This window comes from Cervus elaphus, chromosome 5, assembly GCF_910594005.1.
Source record: "Cervus elaphus chromosome 5, mCerEla1.1, whole genome shotgun sequence".
Lineage (NCBI taxonomy): Eukaryota > Metazoa > Chordata > Mammalia > Artiodactyla > Cervidae > Cervus > Cervus elaphus.
The window spans coordinates 17,060,491-17,086,028 of record NC_057819.1 but is presented as its reverse complement, the minus strand read 5'-3'; the positions used below and the strand labels follow the sequence as shown (position 1 = coordinate 17,086,028).

The 25,538-nt window shown below is 42.4% G+C and overlaps 1 protein-coding gene across 5 annotated transcripts in view; it reads left to right on the top strand.

Annotated features, from left to right (window-relative positions):
* Nucleotides 1–25,538, top strand: part of CIT (citron rho-interacting serine/threonine kinase) — a 172,055-nt gene that overhangs the window by 9,724 nt on the left and 136,793 nt on the right. For all 5 annotated transcript variants that reach the window (XM_043901815.1, XM_043901816.1, XM_043901814.1 and 2 more), the window contains exons 4-5: nucleotides 7,964–8,139; nucleotides 11,419–11,520. In XM_043901815.1, coding sequence (XP_043757750.1) covers nucleotides 7,964–8,139; nucleotides 11,419–11,520 — 278 coding nt within the window. The remainder of the gene's footprint in view (nucleotides 1–7,963; nucleotides 8,140–11,418; nucleotides 11,521–25,538) is intronic.

The window sequence follows — 25,538 nt, the reverse complement described above, 5'->3', positions numbered from 1 at the left end:
TGGTGGGGAAGTTGGCTGCTTGCTGGTTCCTAGTTTTATATTTTTTCACCTGACACCAGTGTTTCTTGACCAGTGGCGATTTTGCCACCGCCAGGGACATGTGGCAGTATCTGGAGACAGTTTTGGTTGTCACAGCTGGCAGGGGGGTGCTCTTGGTAGCTAATGAGTGGAGCTCAGAGACTCTGATAGATGCACAGGATGGCCCCTACCACACAGAATTATCTGGCCTCAAAGGTGGACAGGGCCAAGTCTGAAAGAAATCACGTCTCACATGACTTTTCGGTGTAACCAACCACCCTAAAGTTCAGTGGCTTAAAACAAGAATGATTCTGTGGGTTGACTAGACTTAGCTGAGAATTCTTCCATTCCATGTGATATGGGTCAGTATTGCGGGCATCTGGGCTGGAATGGATGACCCGCCCATTGTCTGGCATGTTGCCTAGAAGGCTGGGCTCCCCCAGGACTCTGAGACTAGTAGACGTGTCTCTCTGTCTCTGAAGTTTCAGAGCGTCTTGCCCTCCATATGGCTGTTCTGTGTGGTCTCTCCATGATGGGTCAGCCAACTACAGCCTGGGATGCCTGCTTTGTAAACAAAGTTCTCCTGGAACGCAGCTTTACCTGTTCCCTATGGCTGCTGTCACATCACAAGGCGTTTGAGTAGGTGTGACCATATGGCCTACAACGCCCAAAATGTTTACTGTCTGACCCTTTGAGACAAAGCTACTGACCCATGGTCTATGCTGTCACTCTAGCAGAGATATCTAGACGTCCTCCATGGCAACTCAGGGTTTCCAAATACAAAAGTGGAAGCTGCCAGGCCTTCTCAGGCCTTAGGTCTGGAAGGGACATAGAATCTCTTTGGCTATATTCCATGGTTTGCAGTGAGGCAGTAAGGCCACCCAGATTTCTTGTGCCAGGGAACAACAAAGCACATGCATTGGGCACTGTCTTTGGATGTTGGCTACCCCAACTGTACCCAACATGTATTGTCTACTGTCTCTATTCATGCAATCTCAGGGAAGATTCTCATTGGCTCTGCTTTGGGTCACTTGCCCATCCCTTGACCAGTCACTGGGCCAGGGTGTGAAGTGCTGTGATTGGCCTCATGTAGGTGCCCAGGGGTCCAGGGCACCATGATCACTGGGACCTCATGGAATGGGGGATGTGCTATTGCCTAAAGGACCTGGGAGTTTTGAATGGATAAAACCAATGTATGTCTAGTAAGTGACATCGGTATTTACATGTAACTTGTCTGTTCTCAGTCTTCTCATCTGAACGGTGGGGGAAAAGGCATATCTGATATAGCGATTGAATGAAATAGTTCACAGTCCAGGCTTATGTTGCCTGGCACGTAGAGACACTCAGTAAATGTTGCCCAATAATGATAACCGTAAACCTCAATATTTAACACACTGTGTACCTTTAACTTTAAAATGCACTTGGCATATTTGTTCATGATTCTGTATTTGTTTGAATAAGCTCCCACCTTATTTTGTTGAGTATTTAAACTCTCAAATAGGGAGTGGGAGGGGAAGGAGAAGCTTGTGACAAGACTAATTTACTGAGTTTTCAACATGTACCTTCTTGAGATTGCCCTCCAGTTAGGATCCTCCTTTAAAGCAGTGGATCTTCTAGACTCATTCAGTAATCAGGAGGCTAGACTTGTGAAATGTAGATTTTTCTAATAGATTTCTCTTTCAGGAAACTGTTTCATATTTTTAAAGAGGCTTCCTGGAGAGGATGGTTGAGAGAGTATGATTGGAAAAGGGTGATTGCATTAGTATGTTTTTTTTTTTCACCCCTCTTTGAGTTTCTGTTTTGGAATGTAAGCTTCATTTTTCTGTGGGAAGAAGGGTCCAACAGCTGTTAACACATAAGTTTCTTGAGGCTTGCCATAGAGATGGAAAATTTCCTCTGGGACTGTTGGAGGAAGTGAGGCAGAATAATACAGCCCTGAAGCACTGCCCCTAGTTTGGGCCAAGGGAGGTCAGGGAGCTGGCATTTGGGAATCAGGGAGGAGTTCCTTGTTTCTTAATTGCTAAGCTAGCCTTTTTGCCTAAAACCGGGTCTGATACACAGAAGGTGGGGCTTCCTAGGTGGCACAGTGGTGAAGAATCCTCCTGCCAGTGCAGGAGATGCAAGAGACATGGGTTTGATCCCTGAGTCGGGAAGACCACCCTGGAGAAAGAAGTGGCAACCCACACCAATATTCTTGCCTGGAAGATTCCATGGATGGAGGAGCCTGGCAGGCTACAGTCCATGAGATCGCAAAGTGTCAGATATGACCAAGTATACATGGACACACACAAGGTGTTTAGTAAATATTGGTTGACTATTGCCAATGAACAGAATAAGTAGCAAAAGTGTATCACATATTTTATGTAAAAAATAAACAAGTGTGATGTTAAAACATACAGACAAAAAAAGTGTTGATAATTGTTAAAGTTGGACTTTTCTCGGTGATTTGACAATGGCTGAAATTTTACCTTCTTTCAGCTACATTCACTGCAAGCAAACTCTTCTATATGTTCACAACCTTAGTACTTTGGGCAAAATACTACTTTTAAGTTCCTCCCCGCACCCCTGCCCCCTCCCCCCCTCCGCCGCCATTGTAAGCGTATTACAAAGTTACTTGTAGCAACATGGATGGACCCAGAGATTATCATACTAAGAGAAAGACAAATATCATGTGATATCACTTATATGTGGAATCCTAACAACTGATACAAGTAAACTTATTTACAAAATAGAAATGAGACTTAGAGACATAGAAAACAAACCTATAGTTACCAAAGTGTAAGGTGGGGAAGGGATAATTTAGGAGTTGGGATTAACATATACACACTACTGTACATAAAATAGGTAACCAACAAGGACCTATAGCACAGGGAACTATATTCAATATCTTGTAATAACCTATAATGGAAAAGAATCTAAAAAAAAAAATATGTAGCTGATCACTTTGCTGTATACCTGAAAACACAACATTGTAAATCAACTATATTTCAATAAAAATTTAAAAAAATACAAAGTTAAATATAAAAGATCAGAATGGAAGAAAATCCCTCAAAATCTTACCTAAGATAACCACTGTTAATGGTTCAGTGCATAGTATTGCAACTTTTCTTTTGTCCTTATAAGATATTTATTGTGGAATTGTTCAAACATATCTTAACAGTAAAGAGACAAGTGTCATAAACCCCCACATACCAATCAAGTAGCTTGAACAATGAACTGTTTACCATGTGTGTTCTAACATTTTTTTGTTGTTCAGTTGCTCAGTGATGTCCAACTCTTTGTGACCCCATGGACTGCAGCACACCAGGCTTCTTTGTCCTTCACTATCTCCTGGAGTTTGCTCAGACCTCATGTCCTTTGAGTTGGTGATGCCATCCAACCATCTTATCCTGTGTCACCCCCTTCTCCTGTGTGCAGTCTTTCCTGGCATCAGGGTCTTTTCTACTGAGTCGATTCTTTGTACCAGGTGGCCAAAGTATTAGAGCTTCAGCATCAGTCCTTCCAATGAATATTTAGGGTTGATTTCCTTTTGGATTGACTGGTTTAATCTCTTTTGTTGTCCAAGGGACTCTCAAGAGTCTTCTCCAGCACTACAGTTTGAAAGTATCAGTTCTTTGGTGCTCAGTCTTCTTTATGATACAACACTCACTTCCGTACATGACTACTGAAAAATCCATAGCTTTGACTATATGGACCTTTGTTGGCAAAGTGATGTCTCTGTTTTTTAATATACTGTCTATGTTTGTCATAGATTTTCTTCCAAGGAGCAAGCATCTTTTAATTTCGTGGCTGCAGTCGCCATCTGCAGTGATTTTGGAGCCCAAGAAAATAAAGCTTGTCACTGTTTCCATTTTTTCCCCTATTTATTTGCCATGAAGTGATGGGACTGGATGCCATGATCTTAGTTTTTTGAATGTTGAGTTTTAAGCCAGCTTTATCACTCTCCTCTTTCACCTTCATCAAGAGGCTCTAACATTACTCTGGTTTAATTTTATGCAAAATGGGTTGTATGTTGATAATGTTTTGCCACTAGCTTTGCTCACCTAGCAATATATTTACTCAACAAATATTTGTGGAGCACTCGCTATGTGCCTGCTGCTGTTTTGAGTACTGGGTTTACAGTAGTGATCAGAACAGAAGCAAATCCTTGTCCTTGAAGAATATAGACTCCAGTGGAGGTTGAGCTACTTAATTCTTTTAAATATGTGTCTAGTATTCTTTTCTGTGTGTGAACTCTTATGCTATTTCCACTTTCCTATTAATTGTAGACCTCTACATTGTTTCTGATTTTTCTGTAACAAGCAGTGCCCATCATAAGTATCTTGATATGTGTGTCTTTTGAACATTTCTGTGAAGGATGCATTCCTAGAGATTGAAGTGTTGCAATACTGAGTTTCAAAAAAGGAAGCAGCATTCAGCTGTGGTGGCTTTTGCTCCCTGGATCTATATATGTATCTGGGAAGATCGTTCTCTGACTGCATCTTCATTTCATGCTTTGGGTCTCTATCTCAATGTCAGTTCCCACCGTGTTCATAGTGGGTGGGGATGAAGGTTGATGTGGTTTTGTAGTCACAGAAGTTGGTGGGAAGAGAAGTTGTGCAGGGTTATTTTTCACAGTCATAGACACGAGTTTAGCATCTCGCCTGTTCACCTTGATAATCCCAAAGTGTTTGAATAACAACATTACGACTTGGAGTGGTTTCTCAGAATTCTGAGAGCGTCGTGGTTTTGCCTGCAAGCAGTTTTGTCTGCTGGGGTGATTGAGATGCCTGGCGGTTGCTGGAGACAGACCCAGAGTTATTAAGTTGGACAGTGCTGTAAGCAACGCGGGGGCCCAAGGCCTTACAGAAGAATCAGGAGAGGCTGGCCTTGTGTGCAGGCAGTAATGAAATCAGGTTCAAGTCAGAAAGTTGCAAGCCAGCATATTTGGGAAATTAATAATTCAAAAACTCAAGTACTAGGTCTGAGAGAAACTTGGAAGAAGACAGGGAAGAAAGACAGGGCTTGACACAGTGATGTAAAGGCAAAAGGAGAATATTGTGCAGCATTCAGTTCAGCTTCTGCATGGAATTCTCCCCAAAGGCACTCTAGATTTATTTTTTTGTTTTACAATGGTCACGATGAATTGAAACAAATCTGCTCACCCCTCTTGCCTGATTCCTCAAGGGAACAAGAGAAGACGTATTTAGGGTAACAAGTAAGAGGTGTTGTTAGTGCAGTGGTGCTCATCACATGTGCCTTTGATCCAAGTGAATTCAACTCCACCCATGCAACAAAGGAAGGGAGTGGGTAACAACAATTAAAATTGCATTGGCTAATTCATCATTGTGCTGCCAAATGACTGTGGTTATGAAATGGCTCTTCCCTTTGTTGGACTCTGTTCCTTTCCCTGTGTGAACAACTTGCCGAGTGAATGTAGCTCCCAGCTGTATCTGGTGCCCTTCCACAGAAATGGCTCCAGTGTACCTGTGGGATTTCAAGAGCCCCTTGGTCTTCACCATGACACCTTTCTGAGGGATTCTCCAGGATAATTTTGATGACATGTTACTCTTGTCTTCCTTTGGAGTGTAACCCTGTATATGATGCAGTTTCCCTGTAATGGACGGGACTGAAGGATTTGGTCAGTCACAGCTGTTCCGCTCTATTCCTTTTTTAAAAAATATTTTATTGAAGTATAGTTGATTTACTAATGTTATGTTAATTTCTGCTATACAGCAATACAGTTATATAATATATATATATATTCTTTTTCATATTCTTTCCCATTATGGTTTATCACAGAATATTGAATATAGTTCCCTGTGCTATACAGTAGGACCTTGTTGTTTATTCATCCTATAAATAACAGTTAATATCTGCTAATCCCAAGCTCCCAGTCCTTTCCCCCACCCAATCCCCTTGGCAACCACAAGTCTTTTCTCTATGTCTGTGATTCTGTTTCATAGCTATGTTCGATTGTATTTTAGGTTCCATATGTAAGTGATATTATATGATATTTTGTTTTTCTATTTCTGACTTACTTTGCTTGTGTGTGTATGTTGCTGTTGTTTAGTCACTCAGTTGTGTCTGACTCTATGTGACTCTGTGTGACCCTGTGGACTGTAGCCTGCCAGGCTCCTCTGCCCATGGGGTTCTCCAGGCAAGAACACTGGAGTGGGTTGCCATGCCTTCCTCCAGGGGATCTTCCCAACCCAGGGAGTGAACCCAGGTCTCCTGCATTGCAGGTGGATTATTTACTGTTGGAGCCACCAGGGAAGCCAGACTTACTTTGCTTAGTATGATAGTTTCGAGGTCGTCCATGTTGCTGCAAATGGTATTCATCCTTTTTTGTGACTGAGTAGTATTCCACCGTATGTATATACCTCATCTTCTTTGTTCATCTGTTAGAGGACATGTAGGTTGCTTCCATGTCTTGGCTGTTGTAAATAGTGTTGCTGTGAACATGGGAGTGCATGTATCTTTTCAAATTACAATTTTGTCTGGGTATATGCCTAGGAGTGGAATTGCCGTATTGTATGTTAGCTCTATGCTCTATTTGTTGTGTTTTGAGGAACCTCTATACTGTTTTTCATAGTGGCTATACCAGTTTACATTCCCACCAACAGTGTAAGAGGCTTTTCTTTTCTGTACACCCTCCCCAGCATTTGTTATTTGTCGACTTTTCAATGATGGTCATTCTGACCAGTGTGAGATGGTACCTCATTATAGTTTTGATTTGCATTTCTCTAATATTTATGTTCCATTCTATTCTTTAGATCGTTAGAATCACTATATATCTATCCTGTGATGCCCCAATTTAATGTTGTTAGTAAATGTATGTTAGATTCCATATCTGCTACCTGTTTAGTCCGTACTTTAAATATGGAGAATCTCTGACTGTTATGGGCTGAATGTTTTAATGACTTTTCCTGCTTCCTTCTCTGGTTTCCCAAATTCATATGTTGAGGCTCTGACCCCCTCAAAGTGGAGCCTTTGGGAGATAATTAGATGTAGATGAATTCATCAAGGTGGGCCCCATGATGGAATTCGTGTCCCTAGAAGAAGAGGAAGAGAGATGAGGGCTCCTTTTCCTTCTACCACATGAGGAATACAGGGGCTGCCTGTCAGCCAGGAAGTGGGTTCTCAACAGACTCTCAGCCTGCTGGCCCTCACAGCCTCAGGAACTTTGAGAAATTAATGTCTGTTGTTTAAAGCGCTTCGTCTGTGGGTCTGATGCTTTCGTTAAGGCTTTCAGGGTCGAGGAAGACATGGGCTGAGAGATTGCATTCAGAAAAGGAGTAAGACTATGCTAAGAAAAGAGGCAGTTGCAAACCCATCAAGCTGTGTGACACATCAGCGCTGCAGCGCCAAGGTCAGGCCTCTGCTTGGTTCCTCAGGCTCAGGCTTTTTCTCCCTTGGTAGTGCTGCTACATACTATGTATGGCAAGGAGGGTATTTACTGACATGATGCAAGGGAGATAAGACCTGGGCTAATGGAGTAAAACTGAGCAGAACATATGGAATCAGGATGGAATTATCTGGAAGTCAACCCCAAAGTCGACTGAGGATGGGGATCACATTGCTCATATCCCATTATAAACCAGTCCAGACACCAATAACACGTTTGACCACACTCACTGCCCTGCAGCCCCCAGAGAGGGGGAGGAAAAGCATGATTTCTGTTCTCCTTCCCCTGTTTTCTTCATCTACAGGATTCAGATCATAGCTGCCATGGAAACTGTGCGTTGGAATTTCTGGAGCCCTTAATTTTAACTTAGCATAGAAAAAACACTTTTGTGCTGATTTTATAATTATTCACGACAAGGAGAAAGTGACTAAATGTCTCCTGACAGTGAGGGAAGATACAGCAACGCTTTCTTCTTTCTTCCTTTCTTCTTGCTTTCATAAAGATACGAGTATTTGAAGGACGTTATGGATCCAGGAGTCACTCTTCCGTCTTTTGCAGATTCTGAGATCATAGCCGAGTTGCAAGAGCTCCAACCTTCAGTGAAGGACTTTGAAGTGAGAAGTGTCGTAGGCTGTGGTCACTTTGCCGAAGTACAGGTGGTCAGAGAGAAAGCGACTGGGGATGTCTATGCCATGAAAGTCATGAAGAAGAAGGCCTTGTTGGCCCAGGAGCAGGTACGAGCATTTAACATCCAGCCTCCCCTTTCTCCATCAGCAGGTTCATTGCAGAGATGAGAATCTGCTGAATTGACACCTGGGATGGAGCCAGTTTTCCTCTGCATCCCTAGTTTTAATTACTGTGGCACAGCCAGGAAGGTCTGAGCCTGCTTTCTTGAACTGATATTGACTAATTTTGAAGATTGACAGGCTCCCCTGGGTTGCTTGATCATGTTTTTATAGTTGCATATTATTCAGAACCAACTTGGCCTTTTCACTAATGAATTTGAGATGATCTTTTGTGACCATCCACTGGGGATTCAGAGATGTGTGTATCATGGGGTGAGTCAGATGGCCTTTGCTTTTGTACACATCTTATATATTTGTGTTGGGGGCATCTGTACTTGATTATTTTTTTTTTTTTTTGTATTAGGTTTTAAAACAGGCCTCTGAAGAAATTAAATTGTTCTGTGGCTAGGGAGTTGCCAGTCTGAGAGGAGGTGAGAAGTTATCTTTCTGGTTGTGGTGTTTTTCTCTCTTTTTAAACAAGGCTGCTGCTCCCAGACTTTATTGATTCATTTGCCGTGTTTCTAGAGAGACGGCCATCAGCCTTGGTGTTCAGAGAGCAATTTATTAGTTACCCACGTTCGAGAGCACATCATGTGTCCGATAATGGACCCAGCTCCGTGGGAAGTCTGCAAAAGGAATCAAAGCTCTGTGGCTGTTAGTTTCAGGGTTTTAGCACAGCCTTGGGAAGTTGAGGAAAAATGGCAGATCCATAAACCAGGCACTTAGGAGCTAAAGCATCACAAAAGAGGGAGCAGTTAGCAAATTCACAAATGACGGGATGAGGAAAGATGTGGGTGAGCCAGAGACAGGGGAGGTTCACACTGCTGAGAGGGAACATGGGCTCTGGGCAGGGAGAAGTGACGAGAATGTACTGGGTAGAAGTGTGGTATGTGTGCCGCTCTGGAGGTGTAAGTACGAGAATGCTATGCAGATGTATGTGTTTGTGTGTGTTTAGAAGTTTTAGAACAAATAGACTGGAAAATGAGGAGAAGTAAGGACATTGGAGTTGGGAGGAGGTGATTGGTGGGAAACCTTAAGAACTCTGTTCTGGCTGCTGTGATAAAATATGCCACTTTAACTATTTTTAAGTGTACAGTTCTGTGGCATTAAGTATTTTGGCAGTGTTGCATTACCATTACTACTGTCCACCTTTAGAACTTTTTCATCATCCTAAACTGAAGCTCTGTACCCATTAAACAGTAACTCATCATCTCCCCAAAGAACTGCTTTTTGGAGTTGGAATTTAATTTGTGAGACGGTTGGGATTGATGTAGGCTTTTGGAAGCAGGAGGTTGGGATCAGGGTTTCAGCACTTCAGTGACTGTGTGACTTCTGGTCAGAGACACAGCAGAGGGCAGGAAGCTGCTTGTCAGAATCCGAGAATGCTGCGGCCTTTGTTCAGGAATGAAATGTGGGCAACTTCATAGAAAGGATACATGACAGGACGTGGCAGATCATTTGGAAGAGAGGTGTGGAAGATGCTCACTGAGCCTCCCAGCACCTAAGAACCACCTGTCATCAGGCCACACCTACTAAGCACCTGTTGGGTCTGGTGTGTCCTAGGTCCTTGGAAGAGGCCTTAGATGTAGCCTTGTGCTCCTTCTATTTCATATGGGCAATGGTGCATAGAAAAGGAAACAAATCCAGCACATCCCACACTGCAGGTGGGGGATAGGGACCCTCACCCAGCACATCCTGCACTGCAGGTGAGGGATGGGGAGCCTCGCCCAGCACATCCCACACTGCAGGTGAGGGATGGGGAGCCTTGCCCAGCTGTGCTCCTCTGGGTCAATGACTCGAGTCACCCCATGTGAGGTGTATTCTGGGGGATTAAAAAAATCTCACATACCCAGGAGCTAATTAAAGCCACCCACCTGTTCATTACCTGAGCCACACAGGACTATCACAGACAGAATGCTCTGTTCCTCTCATTGCATCCCAACAGGGGAGTCTCAGTTGTGATTTGTCCCATTCCTGAGGATGTCACGTTGGTATCTGCCACCCTTCTCCACTGCGGAGTTACTCCTTTCCTCTTTGTAATTGCATAGGTATTTCGGAAGGAGGTACTTTCAAACTGTGGAAATACCTGTTTCTGATAAAACTTTGAATCCATCCGTTTATTTATATCTGTTTGAACTTGTGTTTGCCTGTCAATGAGTTACAATCCATTCCTGTCAGTATATGTTTTTATACTCAAATTGTTCCCAAGTTGGCCAATGAGAATCTCTTTAGGTTGGCTTTTGTATATCCTTTTGACATATTCTCTATCTTTGAATTCTGTGTTACTTTCTGATACAACAAGATGTTTGGGCTCTTAAACTCACTTTACCTGCCCCAGCCCCACAGTCAGTCATTTCTCTGGGAACCCTTTATTTTTTTATTTTTTTAAGTGGAAAACAGTATTTAGAGGCCAAGGTCTGGGCACGAGGTGTTCTCTTTGCTATCAGGATGTCATTGCTGCCAGACTCCATTCAATGGACAAGGCCAGGAAATATATGTTCATGTATGCAGTATACCTACCTCATACACACGAACATTACCATCTGTGTTTATTTCTGTATCTACCTGTGTATGTTGAAAACCATGTATTTACACCAACATCTCCAAGTCCTGTCTAGCTTCACAAGGTTTGTTCTGATTTTCACCCTTTCCATGTTTGTAACTCCTCTGATATTACCTTCAGTATTTTTTACTTATTTTATGCAGCTGTGTCCATCCATCCAGTCTACCTTGACGGGCTCAGATGCTCCAGGTCATCTAGACCTAGGCTGACTTCCTGCTCACACGTGAGCCTTTGATGCCCACATTGGTCCACTCCACATGTGGTTGCTTCACTCCTCACCCTGCTCGGACCTGTCACCCTGTTCTGCGCCACCGTGGCTTTCCTCATCACCTGTCATGGATGTTTATCTGGTTATTCTCCATCTAATGGTTTTAGGACTGAATTGCTCAGTAAGGGAAGGTGAAGAGGAAGATTTAAATTTAAAAGAAGTGGGTCGACCTTGAAGAAAGACATTAAGTAAATAACTGGACAATATTATATGGGTCTGGCAAAAATTGAGCAAAGTAGGCATAAGAATGAGATTTGTGGAATGTTGGGCTATGTGATGGCTTTTTAAAAAAGAAACAAAACTGGGTATCAGTTTAAGCTTAAAGGGAGAATAAAGAGCATTTCCCCCATCACACTTAGTTCTTCATAATTGTCTTAATAGTTTCTGTTCCTCCTAGGTCTCATATTTCGAGGAAGAACAGAACATATTATCTCGGAGTACAAGTCCTTGGATCCCCCAGTTGCAGTACGCCTTTCAGGACAAAAATAACCTTTATTTGGTGAGTCTTTCCATCCATCTCTGTAGAATTAGCCTAGTGTTGCAATAATCAGATACCACGGCTATGTAATTGAATGTGGTTCTTGGCCATGTGGCCCATGACACTTTTCATTCATTCTCATGCTCAGGAGACACCTTTCAGGTGTCTTCTTGTTCTTGTCCTAAAGATGAAGACCTAATCCATTTAGAAACAGCCCCATTTATTGCTGGATATTGTAGCTATGGCTCAAAGGACAATAAAGAGAAGTCATTTATTGGCAATAGTCTGATAGTACCTTTAACAAAATCTTACTTTAAATTTTAAAAATTGAGATAAAGCATGGTTATTATAAGAAAATGCAAACACTGTGGAAATGTATGAAATAAAAGAGAACATGCTCGACCTTTCTCTCTAATCGCTCTCCCCTGGGAAACACATGTTAAGGGTTATGTACATTCGTTCTGGCTCTTCACTGTGAGTTGTGGAAAGAATATTTCTGTGCCTGTGCCTATCACACATGTATATAGTTTGTTTCACAAAAATGGTGTGTTACTGTCTACTCTGCTCTTCAACTTGCTTTTTGCCTTTCAGTAATTTCTCCCTGACATCTTTTCATGTCAGTACATGCAGATCTGCATTGTTCTTTTGAGCAGCACCATGGTTTTCACTGACATGCATGTAGTATAACTTGCAGAATGCTAAAATTCATTTTGGGGCCTTGTTTAGGTTCTTAGGGATTTAGATTCCTAAAGTTAAAGGTATCTTAGAAGCAATTTTTGTTCCTGATTCAGCTCTTAAAACAAGACTGTCCTGTTACGTTGAATGGAGATAAACTTTTATAGAGCTCACGTCAGAGAAGAGGGTAAGAGACGGATGCCTATTTGTTTTGAATCTTCACTGGGCATTTTGGGGGGACCTCCCTGGTGGCCCAGATGGTAAAGAATCTGCCTGTGGTGCAGGAGACCCGGGTTTGATCCCTGAGTCAGGAAGATCCCCTGGAGAAGGGAATGGCAACCCACTCCAGTATTTTTGCCTGGAGAATCCTATAGACAGAGGAGCTTGGCAGGCTACAGTCCATGGGGTTGCGAGAGTCAGATACCACTGAGCGACTAACACTAGGAAAACTCACTACCTTTATTTCTGATCTGGAATAAACAGTTTATTTGCCTTGGTTTCATCTTAATTGGGAATCAGTACCGGTGGGGAGGCTCCTTCTGGTCCCACCCTGCCTTCTGAGCAAGGGTATTCTCACATGGATATGCTGGGAGACTGGCCTTGTGCTCACCGTGCGATCCTTCAGAGCCATCACCATGCCTCTGGTCTCTATGTCCTGAAACTTCCTTTTCTTGAATATTGTCGTGGAAGCTTCCCTTCCTTGAAACCTGGAGCTTGAAGCCCTAACCTTTACAAGTGACCTAGGCTCACTGGTTGTGTCCTAGGACGTCTGTAGCACATGGTAGTATTTGTCCTGTGCTATGCGTGTCTTGTGGAGCCCCTTGTATTTGGATGTATTAACAGATTTACTCATTATCTTTTAGAAAGGCAATTCCTTTGACACAGTAGGTTCTTTGTTCTTTATCGTTGTTTTGGATATTTTTAACTAGAGCTCTGCAAATCATACAGAACATCAACTCAGGAGTATAAGGTTTATTTCTGAGGCCACACGGGCTGTCCCAGAGCTGGGAAGGGCTCTGATTTTTGGCGAAAGTTGAGACTCCACAATTTTCTGGTCTGTCTTGCACTGCTCCAAAAACTTACCATTCTCTTCCTCTGAGTCGAAGAGCTCAACCTTTTTTTTTTTTTTAAATTTTATTTATTTAATTTTTTGACTGTGCTGGGTCTTCATTGCTGCGCAGGCTTTTCTCCATTTGTGGTGAGCGGGGGCTGCTTTCTAGCTGCAGTGTGCCTGCTTCTCACTGTGGTGGCTTCTCTTGGAGCTCAGCCTTTTTGATTTCCAGTCTCATGCAACTTCTTAATAGTAATCACTGTTAAAAAGTAATCACTGTTGAGATACTTCGGAACTTTCACACTATTATGGTAAGTTTTGGTAGAGGTGATGACAGATTCTGCGTGTTCTAGGTGAAGGAACTCAGGTGAGTGAGGACTAGTGGTTCAGCCCCAAATGGCAAGTCCCTGCGCAGGTACTTGAGGGAAGCCACCTTCTGCTTGTCTCTGGGATGGTCGGTGAGGACGATCAGAGAGGATCTGGGAGTAACACTCGTAGTTTTCTTCACGTTGATTATAGTTGTTTTTTTTTCTTTCCCCACCGCTCAACAGTTTTTATAGCACATCTTTTTTTTTTTTTTTTTTTTATATAGCACATCTTTAAGAGGGTAACATTTGGGCATTTTGAGAATTTTAAACTCTTTGGTTTCACCCTTTTTGTCCTTACTAATTGGCTCTGTCACAGTAGTGAGAACCTTCCCATTTTTTCCTTAATTGTGGATTTAATTGCTGTGGATTCTGTTTGGATATAGCTTTTCTGGAATACCTTGTGGATTGGGAATATCTGCCATTCCTCTGCTGGGACAGCCTTCCATCAGTGGGGGTCTTCAGGTTGTGGCGCTTCCCTCTGGATCTTGACACCAGCATTGACATTCTTAGCTGAAGATGGTCTTCTCAGTTTTTCTGCCTGCCATCTTGCAAGATGGGACTGATCTCAAAGTGACTGTTTTCTGAAGTTCTGGTTGCCTCAGCCCTCAATACCTGGCTGCAGGAATGTTTTTATGCCATTCTTAAGCAGCTCCATTAGGTATAATTATTGCTGAGTATTTGGTAATCTGATAATTATTTCCTTGCCTGCATTTATTTTTCCAGCACTTTGGTACTTTGAAATAAAATGCTTGCTAAGCATACAGTTTTCATATGAGAAATCCAAGCTTATCATAGGACTTAAGATATGATAGATCCACCATCTCTTATCTGCAATTCTGAAATACCCAGTGCTCTGAGTAACCTCAAGTTATTTTATGGCTTATTTGGCAGCAAGACCTGACTTGAACTCTGTAGCAAACCTTGACCCAAACTCCTATTTATTCCCTTTAGTGCAGCTGTTCATCCATTTTGCTGCAAATTATGAATCTGTGTGATTACAGGGTGCTATCCCAGGTCCTAGCTGAGGGTGTTACATAAAGTACATGCAACATTTTACCCTCCTGAAATTTGAACATTTCTGAATCTGGAGACACGTTCTGCCTATGGTAAGTTAAGGGGACTATAGATCTGTATTTGCTTTGTAAAGCACTGAAATTCCCCTGTGCCTATAGATCATTAAACCTTTGACGTTTGGGGAGACATACAAATTGCAGTCAACTCCCTTGGCAGTTAAATATTAATGTATAATGCAATTGGAGTTTAATTGAAGATACATTTAAAATCAGTGACATAGCAGCACTATTTACAATAGCTGAGACATGGAAATAATGTAAATGTCCACCAACAGATCAATGGACAAAGATGTGGTATGTATATACAGTGGAATACTACCCAGCCGTGAAAAAGAATGAAATAATGTCATTTGCAGCAATATGGATGGACCTAGAGATTATCGTACTAAGTGACGTAAGTCAGAGAAAGACAAATATTGTATGCTACGGCTTCTAAGTAGAATCTAAAAACATGGTACAAATGAACATATTTAAAAAACAAAATTAGACTCACGGACATAGAAAATAAACTTATGGTTATCAAGAGAGGGGAAGAGGAGGGATAAACTGAGAATTTGGATTTAACAGATACATACTACTATGTATAAAATATATAGTCATCAAGGACCTACTGTATAGCATAAGGAATTATATTCAATATCTTGTAATAACCTATAATGAAAAAGGGTCTGAAAAAATACGTATACTTTCTCCACTCTCACATCTCTTTCCCTATTTACCTGGTTAACTCTTATTTCTCCTTCTGGGCTCGAGTCAGATGTTACTTCCTCCAGAAACCCTTCCTGGACCTGTGGGAGGGACCCCCCTCTGCTGTGTGCTCAGAGCAGCCTGAGCTCTTGGTGAGTGGGTGGCGGTTGCCTCCATCAGGCTTCAGCTTCCATCAGAGTGATAATATCTCTCTGGCTTCCAGTAGAGCTTCCCCAGGTTGTTGCTTCAGAAATATTTATTGGTTGGATGCATGATTAATTTCATAGAAATTTGATTTACAGACAGTATACTTACAGCATTATGGGAATTGTATTATGTTAATGTTGTTTAGTCACCTCCCAGGTGGCACTAGCAGTAAAGAATCCACCTGCCAATGCAGGAGATGCAGGAGACTTGGGTTCAGTCCCTGGGCAGGAAGATCCCCTGGAGTAGGAAGTGGCTCCCTGATCAACAGTATTCTTGCCTGGAAAATTACATGGATGGAGGAGCCTGATAGCTTACAGTCCATGGGACCACAGAGAGTCGGACACAACTGAGCAACTAAACACAGCTCAGTCCCTAAGTCAGGTCTGACTCTTTTTCGACCCCAGGGACTGTAGTCTGCCAGGCTCCTCCATCTATGGGATATATCCTAGGCAAGAATACTAGAGTGGGTTGCCATTTCTTTCTCCAGGGGACTCTTCCTGACCCAGGGATCACACCTGTGTCTCCTGTATTGGCAGGTGGATTCTTTACCCCTAAGTCACTTAGGAAACCTGTTAAATTAATAGTATGAGTTTTTTTCTCTGAGGTATGCAGTTGAAGACTGGTCCACTGAAATTTTTTAAAATTTGATTCGCAGTGCAAGGAAACTGAACTTGGATCCTTTTGAGTTTTGATGGTTAAAAATTTCCCATTCATAGTTACACACTAGTGAGCATGGCTTACCAGGTTTTACTGTAGAAAATCCTAGCAAAGTCCGTCTTAACGTCTGGTTCCATATAACAAGGCGAGTCGCGTATTCTGGCAGGTGGCCCACAGAAGCTGTACTTTGTTGATCTGGTTTATGATGAAATCTGTTCTGTTCCGTTTAACAGATGCCTTCCCCAATGTCCTTCCATGAAGGAGCTGCCAGTCTCCACAAAGAAAACATTGTTCTGCAACTCATCACTTGTAGTGTTGTATCTAAATTCTTTGTGCGATTCGTAAAGCTTCCTAACTTGTGCTGTTATTTTTCATACTGTAGGTCTTTTCAGGCTGCCCATGCTCTGAGCCTATTACTGACTCACGGATCTATTTTCCCTTTTGTGACCTTACATGAGCTTCCTTCTGTTCATTCCCAAAGTTTTCTTCCCCCTAGTTGCACACAGGGATTTATTAGTTAAGGTATAGGCTAAGGTCATGTAACAAAGAAACCCTTAAATATAGTCCAGACTAGTGGGCAGCCTGTTGTACATGATGATTCTTTCCTGTGGCTTCCTGTGCCTTAGGATGTTGTCCTCTTTGACATACTTAAAGTTGGACCATTTCATGTATATATGTTCCATGTGGCTGGGAGGAGAAAAGAGCAGATAGGCAGAGCAAGCAAATTCCTTCTACACAGGATGATGCAGAAGTGGGACGCATCACTTCCTCTCACGTCTTGTTGACCAGAAGTTCATCGTGCGTGTACACATCTGTACTGTCTCACTGCGTGGCCTCTTACTGCTGTGGGAGAAGGGAAGAATGGATTTGGGGGATCAGTTACAGTCTGGCCCTGAGGTTAAAACAGCTCCTTTTGTAGGTTAACAGATGGGGTTAGACATGAGGCCCCCGAGCTCCACCTCCCGTGGTCTTCCTTATTATATTTATACTGTCACATCCAAAACTGTTTCTAACACAACTGTGTTCAGATATCCTGCTTGGGTTTAGTTCTTTACATTTCTTGTCTTGCTTTTAACCCACAGGGATACCATTTCACGGATACTTCCCTCCCTACATAGGAGTCATTTGAAGGGGGACTGTTCTAGGCAGTGGCCCCAGGGACTGTCTGATCACCAGCCTCTGCCATCATTGGGGGTGGGAGAGGGTTAATGAATACTGCTTTTTTGTTTATTTTATTTGAGTGAAATTCGGCAGCTTAGGATCGTTTCCACAGTGAGACATGTGCTGTTTTGATCTCTTGGGTAAAATGATCCAGTTTTAGGCATGTCTCAAAACTCACCAGTGCTGCCGCTTTACAAGCCAGCTGCCCATCAGAAGGAAGCTGTTACTTAGAATATAGGTTCCTATTTTATTCTGTTCCTTGCTTGGTCTCTCCGGAGTCATTGGCCTTTTCAGCTTCAATTTTCTCATTGGCGAAATGAGATATTAATACGTCTTATTGACTCCAATTCGATTGCTGAGTGTGTTATTGCCTCAGGGGGTTCTTTGAGTTCTCAGTGCCTTTGAAGTAGTGGCTCTGTGCCTTGGTCTTTTGAGGCATATTTCAGAGGAGTGCATTTAGAGTTTCACCATTTTGGGGACTGTAGTTATGTTGTCCTGATTTGCCTGGCCCCAGTCTTCAGCATTGCTGATCCAGTAGGTCTTGCGGGGTGGGGCCCAAGAAGTCATATTTCTCACGGGTCCCAGACCCCACTTTGAGAACCATTGACCTACAGCCTAGCTAGTTTCTGGTTACTGCTTCTTCCTTCTGCTTCTTTAGTCATAGTGTGCACATCCGAGACCCCTTTCCTTGCCCTCTCAGGCCAACGAACGGTACCTACTCCCCTGCTGTTGCTCGCCCTGGGGTGTTCAGCATCTGGTGTTCATTTCCTTTAACCTTTCCCACACTTCTACACATAGCCCTTTCCTCAGTTCATGACCTCAGTCATCTAGTTTGAGTATGGGGTCAGCTTCTGGCCAAGACTCTGGATGATTTGATGCTCAATGAGGATTTTTTGAATAGAAGGATGACTCAGGCTGGGATTCATACTTTCTGAATTAAAGGGCCTTCTCTCTTTTTCTCTTGGTCACCTTGCCCTTCAAGAAGAATTTAGGGTTTGTTCCAGGGGCCTCTCTCCTTAGAGTATCCATCCTGTTCTCCCCTGAGCCAAAGATCAGGAACACTGGGCAAGGCGGGTGACGATGCCAGTAGCAACCTTAACATTTTCATGGCACTTTCAGTCATGCTGATTGTAATGCAGGCATTTCAAGGACATGATTCTAAGAAGCGGCCAGCAGAGTATGCCTCTAACGACACCAATATGCAAATCGGGATAGAATGCAAAGAACTATTATAAATCTACCCCCATATGTACACACATACATGGAAGCGTATGTGTGTGTATGCACATGTGCGCATGCACAACACACACGCACACACACATACACATTTGTCTTTTGTTTCAAATACAACACGACTGATGGGAATCGCCATCCCAGCACTTGGGGTAGAGATGCAAACACCAACAGAGAAGCTGCCGCTCATTCCAAACTAAACACATGTAAGATCTGCCCTTTAATTAGCATCTGCAGCTGCTGCCATCAGAAAGGTCTGTCTCTGTCGGCCAGGACGTCTTTGCCTTAAAAGAGCAAGTCCATTATAGCTCCAAGCCAGGCTGGTCTGTCAGCTGCTGCGCTTTCTCTGCCATCCGCAGGCCTGTCACATTGTTCAGGGCTGCTTTACTGTAGGGCTTTTTTGTGTCCTGCCGGCTCCCTGGCCTCTATGACCATGCCTTAGTGATCACTGTTGAGGTGACCTGCAGGGAGATCTCCTGTTTTTGCAAGGACACAGGATGGTTGCTTCAGTGTTTCTGGACTGGTCATGTTTCAGCCCTTTGCTCTGAGTGATCTTGTCCTAATATGCGGAATGGCTCCAGGTAACCGCTGGAAAATTGTAAGCAGCAGAAATGAAGGCTATATTCAAGCCAGGTTTCATACCAGGGCGTCTCTTTTGTAGAATCTTCTCACTTGGTTGGAGTAGTGACCCATGTTGCCCCTGCAGCCTCATCAGTGTTGGGTCTCAATACAGTGCTGGGTTGGCTGCGTTGCAGTCACCCCAGAAGCTCCTTGAAATGCAGATTCTTGGCCCCCTCCTATGGAGCTTGATCCATGAAGAAACTGATCCATGGAATCCACATTTTTTGGCAAGCTCCCTCAATGGTTGGGATGAGAAAGAGACATACTTTATAATAAACCCTTTAGTATTACTGAATTTTTTTTCCAGTTCTTTTTCACTCTACCTGCATTCCAGTTCCATGAAGGGAAGGATTTTTGTCAGTTTTAGTTGCTGCTATTTTTCTATTAATAATATCTAGAATAGTGCCTGGCACATAGTAGGCACTCAGATATTTATGTGGATGAATGTGTTTTATCCTTTTTTAAAAAAGTGTTTCTCTAGGTATTCTGGTGTATGGACAGGCTTGAGAAGCCCTGTCCTAGAGGACTTGCCAGTTTTTTTCTTGGGTTAGAAGTCACTTTTCTGGGGAGGATCCCTGTCTCTCTGGGCATCTCTGAATAGTAAAAGTCAGGGATGGAGTCCTTTTAGGGGACAAGTCTGGATGCTGTGAATGATCTGTTTGGTACAACCTGGGTGGTAACTTTGGTCTAACCTATTCATTGTGTTCTGTTCTGCTGACCTTGGTCGTTGGTTTATAGTATGTCATCTGGTATGAAGACTTGAAAACTCTTGGTTTGAGACTTGATGGTGCTTTTGGAGCTCCTTTTTTTTTTTTTTTTAATTGAAGTGTAGTTGATTTACAATGTTGTGTTAATTTCTGCTGATTCAGTTATACATACATATAGAGTACGTTTTTATAATATTCTTTTCCATTATGGTTTATCATAGGATTGACTATAGTTCTCTGTGTTATATAATAGGATCTTGTTACTTATCCATTCTATATATAACAGCCTACATCTGCTAACCCCATCCCTTCCCCCATCGCATGTCAACCACCATTCTGTTCTTTATGTAATATGATTCTGTATTTGTTTCATAGATAGGTTTAGTTGTGTCATAGTTTAGATTCCACATATAAGTGATATCATATGGTATTCATCTTTGTCTGACTTACTTCTTCAGTTAGTATGATAATCTCTAGTGTGTTGCTGCAAATGGCATTATTTCATTCTTTTTTATGGGTGGGTAGTACTCCATTGTGTGTGTGTGTGTGTGTGTATACACACACACTATATCTTCTTTATCCAGTTATCTCTCAACAGGAATTTAGGTTGTTTCCACGTCTTGATTGTTGTGAATAGTGCTGCTGTGGGCATAGGGGTGCATGTATCTTTTGTCTGGATATATGCCAAGGAATGGGATTGCTGGATCATATGGCAACTCTATTTTTAGTTTTCTGAGGAACCTCCATACCGTTTTCGATAGTAGCTGCACTAACTTATGTTCCCACCAACAGTGTAGAAGGGTTCCCCTTTCTGGATACTCTTGATTTGGTATCTTTTTTTTTTTTTTGTAAATTAATTTATTTATTTTAATTGAAGACTAATTACTTTACAGTATTGTAGTGGTTTTTGCCATACATTCTCATGAATCAGCCATGGGTGTACATGTGTCCCCCATCCTAAACCCCCCCCCCACCTCCCTCTCCATTCCATTTCTTAAGGTCATCCCAGTGCACTGGCCCTGAGCGCCCTGTCTCATGCATCGAACCTGGCCTGGCCATCTATTTCACATATGGTAATATACATGTTTCAATGCTATTCTCTCAAATCATCCAACTCTTGCCTTCTCCCACAGAGTCCAAAAGTCTGTTCTTTACATCTGTGTCTCTTTTGCTGTTGCGTATAGGGTCATCGTCACATCTTTCTAAATTCCATATATATGCATTAATATACTGTATTGGTATTTGGCTTCCCTGGTAGCTCAGTTGGTGAAGAATCCGCCTGCAATGCAGGAGACCCCTGTTTGATTCCTGGGTTGGGAAGGTCTGCTGGAGAAGGGATAGGCTACCCACTCCACTGTTCTTGGGCTTCCCTGGTGCCTTAGCTGGTAAAGAATTTGCCAGATGGTGATTGCAGCCATGAAATTGAGTTCAGTTCAGTTCAGTCGCTCAGTCGTGTCTGACTCTTTACAACCCCATGAACCGCAGCACGCCAGGCCTCCCTGTCCATCACCAACTCCCAGAGTCCACCCAAACCCATGTCCATCGAGTCAATGATGCCATCCAACCATCTCATCCTCTGTCGTCCCCTTCTCCTCCTGCCCTCAATCTTTCCCAGCATCAGGGTCTTTTCCAGTGAGTCAGCTCTTCGCATCAGGTGGCCAAAGTATTGGAGTTTCAGCTTCATCAGTCCTTCCAATGAACACCCAGGACTGATCTCCTTTAGGATGGACTGGTTGGATCTCCTTGCAATCCAACGGACTCTCGAGAGTCTTCTCCAACACCACAGTTCAAAAGCATCAATTCACAAGGGTGCCCACTCTCACCACTACTATTCAACATAGTGTTGGAAGTTTTGGCCACAGCAATCAGAGCAGAAAAAGAAGTAAAAGGAATCCAGATAGGAAAAGAAGAAGTGAAACTCTCGCTGTTTGCAGATGACATGATCCTCTACATAGAAAACCCTAAAGACTCTTCCAGAAAATTACTAGAGCTAATCAATGAATATAGTAAAGTTGCAGGATATAAAATTAACACACAGAAATCCCTTGCATTCCTATATACTAACAATGAAAAAACAGAAAGAGAAATTAAGGAAACAATACCATTCACCATTGCAACAAAAAGAATAAAATACTTAGGAGTATATCTACCTAAAGAAACAAAAGATCTATACATAGAAAACTATAAAACACTGATGAAAGAAATCAGAGAGGACACAAACAGATGGAGAAACATACTGTGTTCATGGATTGGAAGAATCAATATTGTCAAAATGGCTATTCTACCCAAAGCAATCTATAGATTCAATGCAATCCCTATCAAGCTACCAATGGGTTTTTTTCACAGAACTAGAACAAATAATTTCTCAATTTGTATGGAAATACAAAAAACCTCGAATAGCCAAAGTAATCTTGAGAAAGAAGAATGGAACTGGAGGAATCAACCTGCCTGACTTCAGACTCTACTACAAAGCCACAGTCATCAAGACAGTATGGTACTGGCACAAAGACAGAAATATAGACCAATGGAACAGAATAGAAAGCCCAGAGATAAATCCACGAACCTATGGACACCTTATCTTTGACAAAGGAGGCAAGGATATACAATGGAAAAAAGACAACCTCTTTAACAAGTGGTGCTGGGAAAACTGGTCAACCACTTGTAAAAGAATGAAACTAGAACGCTTTCTAACACCATACACAAAAATAAACTCAAAATGGATTAAAGATCTAAATGTAAGACCAGAAACTATAAAACTCCTAGAGGAGAACATAGGCAAAACACTCTCCGACATAAATCACAGCAAGATCCTCTATGACCCACCTCCCAGAATATTGGAAATAAAAGCAAAACTAAACAAATGGGGCCTAATGAAACTTAAAAGCTTTTGCACTACAAAGGAAACTATAAGTAAGGTGAAAAGACAGCCCTCAGATTGGGAGAAAATAATAGCAAATGAAGCAACAGACAAAGGATTAATCTCAAAAATATACAAGCAACTCCTGAAGCTCAATTCCAGAAAAATAAATGACCCAATCAAAAAATGGGCCAAAGAACTAAACAGACATTTCTCCAAAGAAGACATACAGATGGCTAACAAACACATGAAAAGGTGCTCAACATCACTCATTATTAGAGAAATGCAAATAAAAACCACAATGAGATACCATTACACGCCAGTCAGGATGGCTGCTATCCAAAAGTCTACAAGCAATAAATGCTGGAGAGGGTGTGGAGAAAAGGGAACCCTCTTACACTGTTGGTGGAAATGCAAACTAGTACAGCCACTATGGAAACCAGTGTGGAGATTTCTTAAAAAACTGGAAATAGAACTGCCATATGACCCAGCAATCCCACTTCTGGGCATACACACTGAGGAAACCAGATCTGAAAGAGACACGTGCACCCCAATGTTCATCGCAGCACTGTTTATAATAGCCAGGACATGGAAGCAACCTAGATGCCCATCAGCAGATGAATGGATAAGGAAGCTGTGGTACATGTACACCATGGAATATTACTCAGCTGTTAAAAAGAATTCATTTGAATCAGTTCTAATGAGATGGATGAAACTGGAGCCCGTTATACAGAGTGAAGTAAGCCAGAAAGATAAAGAACATTACAGCATACTAACACATATATATGGAACTTAGAAAGATGGTAACGATAACCCTATATGCAAAACAGAAAAAGAGACACAGAAGTACAGAACAGACTTTTGAACTCTGTGGGAGAAGGTGAGGGTGGGATGTTTCGAAAGAACAGCATGTATATTATCTATGGTGAAACAGATCACCAGCCCAGGTGGGATGCATGAGACAAGTGCTCGGGCCTGGTGCACTGGGAAGACCCAGAGGAATCGGGTGGAGGGGGAGGTGGGAGGGGGGATCGGGATGGGGAATACGTGTAACTCTATGGCTGATTCATGTCAATGTATGACAAAACCCACTGAAATGTTGTGAAGTAATTAGCCTCCAACTAATTAAAAAAAAAAAAAAAAAAGCATCAGTTCTTCGGCACTCTGCTTTCTTCATAGTCCAACTCTCACATCCACACATGACCACTGGAAAAAGCATAGCCTTAACTAGATGGACCTTTGTTGACAAAATAATGTCTCTGCTTTTTAATATGCTGTCTAGGTTGGTCATAACTTTCCTTCCAAGGAGTAAGCGTCTTGTAATTTCATGGCTGCAATCACCATCTGCAGTGATTTTGGAGCCCAGAAAAATAAAGTCAGTCACTGTTTCCACTGTTTCCCCATCTATCTGCCATGAAGTGATGGGACCAGATGCCATGATCTTAGTTTTGTGAATGTTGAGCTTTAAGCCAGCTTTTTCACTCTCCTCTTTCACTTTCATCCAGAGGCTCTTTAGTTCTTCACTTTCTGCCATAAGGGTGGTGTCATCTGCATATCTGAGGTTATTGATATTTCTCCCGGCAATCTTGATTCCAGCTTGTGCTTCCTTCAGCCCAGCGTTTCTCATGATGTACTCTGCATATAAGTTAGATAAGCAGGGTGACAATATTCAGTCTTGACGTACTCCTTTTCCTATTTGGAACCAGTCTGTTGTTTCATGTCCAGTTCTAACTGTTGTTTCCTGACCTGCATACAGGTTTCTCAAGAGGCAGGTCAGGTGGTCTGGTTTTCCCATCTCTTTCAGAATTTTCCATAGTTTATTGTGATCCACACACTCACTCCTTGCAAGAAAAGCTATGACAAACCTAGACAGCATATTAAAAAGCAAGACATTACTTTGCTGACAAAGGTCCATCTAGTTAAAGCTATGGTTTTTCCAGTAGTCATGTATGGATGTCAGAGTTGGACCATAAAGAAAGCTGAGCGCTCAAGAATTGATGCTTTTGAACTGTGGTGTTGGAGAAGACTCTCGAGAGTCCCTTGGACTGCAAGGAGATCAAACCAGTCAATCCTAAAGGAAATGAGTCCCTGAATATTCATTGGAAGGACTGATGCTGAATACAATACTTTGGCCACCTGATGTGAAGAACTGACTGATTGGAAAAGACCCTGATGCTGGGAAAGATTGAAGGCAGGACAAGAAGGGGACAACAGAGGATGAAATGATTGGATGGCATCACCGACTTGATGGACATGAGTTTGAGCAAGCTCCGGGAGTTGGCGATGGACAGAGAGGCCTGGCGTGCTGCAGTCCATGGGGTCACAAAGAGTCAGACATGACTGAGTGACTGAACTGACTTGAAAGTCTAAAAGTGTTTTCTGAAAGTGTCCAAGTCCTGGTTCTTTATCATTTCTTTAGACTCAAGAGCAAGATTGATGAAGTTTCGTATCACCACACACAAGCTGTCTTCCCTTGGCCTCCACTCATCCCAGGATGAGTGACTATACCTCAATAGGATAGTTTGGGGATGGGGGTAACATTGTGGGTAGCCAAATTTAGCCAGTAAGTGCCTAAACTAAGTTCTTCTGATGGTGTATGGTTGGGATGTTCAGTAATTTTCTGGCAGTCCAGAATCTTTGGAGGGTCAAATTTGATTAGGTTCTTTGATAAGGAGTTTTGTTGTTTAGTGTATCTTTCTTGACCTCATGTTGCAGAGCCTCCTGCCTAGTACCTGTTGTCAT